The sequence below is a fragment of the Sinocyclocheilus grahami genome, unplaced genomic scaffold (assembly GCF_001515645.1).
Source record: "Sinocyclocheilus grahami isolate Dianchi unplaced genomic scaffold, SAMN03320097.WGS_v1.1 scaffold808.1, whole genome shotgun sequence".
Lineage (NCBI taxonomy): Eukaryota > Metazoa > Chordata > Actinopteri > Cypriniformes > Cyprinidae > Sinocyclocheilus > Sinocyclocheilus grahami.
The window spans coordinates 434503-439918 of NW_015505987.1; the positions used below are offsets into that span (position 1 = coordinate 434503).

Below are 5416 nucleotides of genomic sequence, written 5' to 3' on the forward strand. Positions count from 1 at the left end.
TCACACATTTAAATGTATGTTAAGTTAATATATGTATATGCTGAGTATATTTGATTTTATTTGGTCATTTAGCTATTCATACATTTCTTTATTGTTGTAACACAAAAAGTATTTTTATGTTCTGTAAATGCTGTAAATTTAATTCAATTTGTGTTGTTCTGTCTTAAATGTTAGAATCATTTTTCAAATTTACATCCAGTGATGTGACAGATATTAAGACATAGTGCTCTGCAGTGTTTTATTCTGGTGGTTATGCTGGAATTGCAGTGAGAACACGGACTATTGCATTACAGGAACCAACCAATAAGGGCCAAAGGGCTCTTTGGTCAGGCAGGCAGTTTTTAAGATACGAAGGTAAAATGAGCCAAATAATTATCTGCTGTATGTACACATTTATTTTACAAAAACAAATAACACAATGCAACAAAAACACTTAAAATGTTTATCCTTACAAACCAAATACCATATACTGCTAATCTTCTCTCTCTAATACACTACAATCCATATAATTTTTTATAATATAAACCCCTACACAGACCAGAGTATGCCCTTATGCCATATCATATCTTATAATTTCTGACCACTATCTGTGGTAACCTTTCATATACATCTAAACAAGTAATTCATGGATATTTATTTTTGCAGTTAGCACCCGCCATTGCTGCTAAATAATGGTTACTAAATCTTGTGAACGGTGTAAAGGGTTAGATAGCTACATTGATTTATTTTGGTTATTTTTAATTAACATACATTTCAAACTTTCAAAACCTGTAAACACTGAGCATTCAAAGGTTTGGGGTTTTTGAAAGATGTATTTTATGCTCACAAAGGCTTTATTCAATCAAAAATTACAGTAAAGACAGTAATATTGTGAAAATGGTAAAATAACGGTTTTCTATTTTAAGATATTTTAAAATGTATTCCTATGATGTCAAAGCTGAATTTTCATTTTGTGCTGCTTAATATTTTTGTGTAAACTGATTTGTCCTGTTTTTAATCAGGATTCTTTGATAAATAGAAAGTTCAAAAGAATAGCATTTATTTGAAATAAAAATCTTTTGCAACATTATAAATGCCTTTATTGTCACTCTTGGTCAATTTAATGTATCCTTGCTTATATTAATAAAACTATTAATATCTGACCCCAAACTTTTGAACATTAATATATATATATATATTTGTGTGAAGTTGGAGGGTTCCAGAGACAGATGATGCATGAAAGGTCAGTAGTAAAGTGAAAATAGCAGCATTTTTTAGTGATATGTTATTTACACTAAGTGCAAATAGCTATAGATTCTATTTACACTGTTAAAATAGCAGGATTTATGTAGTAGCCTACATTATAAAACAGTATGCGATAACTTATTGAGTGTAAATTTTTATTCAAATTATTAAATGGATGCCACCTTATTGGGACCTCCCTAACCCTACCCATTACTTTATTTTCAACTTTTTAATGATTTCCTTCATTTTTATTCAAAATAAATGCTTTTCTGATGTGATTTAAAAATTTGAAAAGGGAGAAAAAAGTTATCCAAAAGGTGGATTCGGACCCGGGTCGATTGCGTCAAAATGAGCACAACACACATTTTACCATCTGTGCCACTAGAGCTGATGATTCTCTATTGTCTTTTGTAATGTTGACTATCCCAAACACGAAGTTAGTGTAAATAGCCTCTGCCAACAATGTGTAAAATAGACACTCCACATAATTTTCCCTCTTCTAGGAGATACATTTAAGATAAAATCTCATCTGCATTGATTATGACACTAATACTTTGCCTGCATACAACCAATATCGGTGCACTGGTGTTGCAGATTAATGGCCATAACCCTTAAAAGCAGAACAATCCACTATAAAAAGCACCTCGGCGACAGCTGCATTTCTACACAGCTGAAACACATACATCACAGATGTTTGAGGAAACCTCGAAGAGTCCCTCTCTCACGGTTCCTCAGACATATAAACTTGACATAGGAACATTTGAGTAAATCGTAACAAAGTTCCAGAGTCTATCTGAAAACACTGTTCATCCATCTACAGGCAGCCCGGGTTTTGTATTTATCTCCAGTCTTAAAAAGGTGATAGCTTCAATTCAGCTCTTAAAAATAAAGTGAAGGTTCTCTCAGGAGGTATTAATGGTGACTTATAGCTGCAAAGCAGTTCACAGTAATATTAAAAATGGCCAAACACCTCTGGTCATTCACCCTTTTACTATCATTGTATCTATATAGCCATTTCTTCCTTATTTGTTGCATTTTAGACACTGTGCAAAGACAATGGACAGAATCCATTTACAGGAAGCCACCTGTGCTGTACAACAGTAGCTATAGATAATTATACAGGCTCCAAACTAAAGTTTGGTAAGAAAATCAAAAAGTATGCCCTAGTTGCTTTGCGTTTGTTTCCAAGAGTTCTAGTCCTTCTTTCTACCTCATCCTGACAGGTTTTGGGACCTCCACAGCTTTGTGTTTGGTGGTGGAATTGCTCTCCCCTGCTTCACCTGTCTTTTTAACCACTTTGGGGCTAGACGTGCCTTTCCTGGTGGACTGTGGGCTAGTTCCTTTCTTCTGAAGCTGAGGGCTGGATGAGCCTGTTACGCCCCTCCGGACCAGTAGAGGGCTCCTGGAGGTCTTTATTTTAGGCTGCTGTAGAGATTCCACTGGCTTTAAGGGTCTTAGGCTCAAAAGTCCACAGTAGTAATTACACTGATGTTGAGTAATGAACTGCTCCATTATCTTTGGAGATCCTTTATCTGTGAGGCCTTGATACCTGCAGAAGACATTAAAAATATTAGTCTCTCCAAGAAAAAACTGAAGAAGAAGTGGAAATATCAGAAAAATGGGTAAACATGATAATCTCATAGTAAAATATACTAACCCTTTAGACTTGGTAACAATTTCAATGCTTGTAATCTTTGTATCAACACCTGAAACACACAAGAGTTTATTTTATACTATTATATTATTATATTTTATGCATACATTTAGGAATATTTTAATATATAGTACTTAGCAACTTACTCATAAGTACATGTGAAGCCTTCTTACCTTCTAACCGAGTAACCAGGAGGTTTCCATTGGTCCATTGATGGATCCAGTGCTGGAAAGTGCAACACTTCTGCTCCACCTCAGAGGTGGCTCTGGCGATCAGTCTCCCTGTGCTGTCCATCAGACAGTATTTCACATACACGCCCTTCAGGTCAGTCTCTACTGTAGCATATGGAATTGTATTGGCGGGCCGATACATCAGATGAAGGGGGATGACTCTGAATTGATTCAGAGAAGCAAAGAAGACTGAAATTAGATCATTTTGACATTATCTCTTATTTGTATCCATATGCATTACATAGAAATGTCTTTCAATCAATATTACTTCATAGAAAATAATTATAGATATCAAATAGTCATAAAATAAGTTACAAATTATTGGCACTTCAGAGCCAAAATAGCAATTATTAAAATTTTTTATAGATAGCAGTTATTATATATATATGTATACAAACACACACACACACACACACACACACAGTCTGGTCAGCTATCCTTGTGGGGACTCTCTATAGGCGTAATGGTTTTTCTACTGTACAGACCGTATATTCTATTGCTCTACACCAACCCTACACCTAAACCTACCCCTCACTGGAAACTTTCTGCATTTTTAGATTTTCACAGAACTTCATTCTGTATGGTTTATAAGCTTTTGTACCCGTGGCGACCACAATTTAGGTCCCCACCGTGACACGAGTCCCTATGAGTCTGTGTGTAGTCAGGTTTAAGTCCCCACCAGGATATATAAACCAGTACACACACACACACACACACACACGCACACATGTGTAGAGACAGTAGTTTGAAATAATATTGTATTCCATGACCTACTCTAATGAGAATCCAAAGTTCTCAATCACTCTGGCCTCAGCTGCAAATATTTTGCTGTATTCCCGAACGGTATTTTGGATTTTACAGTCCTGAGGATAAGAAAAGGATAAAAAAAAAAAACTTTTACTTGGAAAAATACCCAAACTGAAAATCATTGTGGTAAAAATTCCTGAGCTGCTCTTTTTCCAAACAATTATAATACAAGCTCCAAAAAGACAGTAAAAACAAGAGTATCAAAAAATGAAGGTATAACTTGTGTGATAATGACTGAATATTTCAAATAATTTTCACAGATTCACAGATCAAATCTCATTGGTTCTTGCCACATCATGATCAGTCTCAAATGTACAAGTTTAAAAAATATAAATAAGGTTTTAGAACTTTAACATTTACCATTGAACTGACCAATTTTATGATGCTTCTTATTGTACTTTTTGGAGCTTGGCAGTATAAATAATCACTTTCCTCAAAGTTTCCTTTTTATGGTTTTTGCTATGTCACTATGAATTGAATTGTTTAATGTAAATTGTGATCCACTAAGACTCTAACCTGTTTGGTGATCTCTAGATTTCTCTCGACCAAGTTGCTCTCCTCCTTGGCCCCATATGTGATGGGATTTCTTACTTTAGTGATGCACGTGCTGCCTGACTCAAAGACAGGGTCCAAACCATAGATGACCTTTGTCCTGCAGGTCTTGTGCACACATCCCTCTCCAATCTGAACCTCCGCTGTCATGATTCGACCAAAGAATTTATCACCCCAGTATCCCGAGTCTGCCAGGCCTTTGGTGAACATCATTGATGTCATCTCAATCTCCTCTCCAACTGAGAAGACAGAAATATAGTATAGAAAATTGTATAATTAGCAATATACACGTTTGATTTCCTCCAGAAGTCTTACCTTCTAAATCTTCCCTTAAGAAAAAATCTGCCAGTACTGCCCAAAAAAGAAACAGAGTGAAAGTGAACATAATAAATAATACATTAGCAGATTTCCGTTTATTAATGGACCAATGAGTTATAAATTACTGTCTGCGCTGAGTAAGTAATCCGTGATGTCAGTCCCATATTCATTCTTGATTGAGCAGCCATATACTCCACAGTCTCTGCTCGAAGCCTGGACTATGGCCAGGGCCACTGGGCTCTCATCCCCAGCACTGAGAGAGAGAAGAAGATATGTAAATTAAACGTACAAGGCACTTTACAGTTATACAAAATACACTGATATTGAAAAAACCAGCATATGCTGGTTAGGTATGTTTTGATGCTGGGATGCTGGTTTTGTCACGGTTCATGGGTCCGGACGGTCTTTCTGCGTCTTGTCATGTGCTTGTATGTGCGTACGTCACTCGTTAGTGGTTGCAGCTGGTGCTCAATCAGAGCGTGCCAGCTGCAACTCGTTAGCGAGCCCTTTATAGGTCACTCTGTTCAATGTGTGTTTGTCGGTTCGTTATTCTCATGTTCCTGTCTCCCTGTCAGTTCTCTGAATCCAGTTCTCGCTCAGTCAGGGTACGGATCTTCAGCCTTCTCCTTGG

At 36.4% G+C, this 5416-nt stretch overlaps 1 protein-coding gene across 3 annotated transcripts in view; it reads right to left on the reverse strand.

Annotated features, from left to right (window-relative positions):
• Positions 1–1493: 1493 nt before the first annotated feature.
• The window catches only part of alpk3a (alpha-kinase 3a), a 17338-nt gene continuing 13415 nt past the window's right edge, over positions 1494–5416 (reverse strand). For 2 of the 3 annotated variants that reach the window (XM_016246706.1, XM_016246707.1), the window contains 7 exons: positions 4911–5038; positions 4783–4818; positions 4432–4706; positions 3883–3971; positions 3052–3269; positions 2882–2930; positions 1494–2773 (listed from right to left, as the gene is read on the reverse strand). In XM_016246706.1, coding sequence (XP_016102192.1) covers positions 2431–2773; positions 2882–2930; positions 3052–3269; positions 3883–3971; positions 4432–4706; positions 4783–4818; positions 4911–5038 — 1138 coding nt within the window. In that variant the 3' untranslated portion in view covers positions 1494–2430. Of the gene's footprint in view, positions 2774–2881; positions 2931–3051; positions 3270–3882; positions 3972–4431; positions 4707–4782; positions 4819–4910; positions 5039–5416 lie in introns of those variants that run through there. The other variant, XM_016246708.1, reaches the window with a different exon arrangement.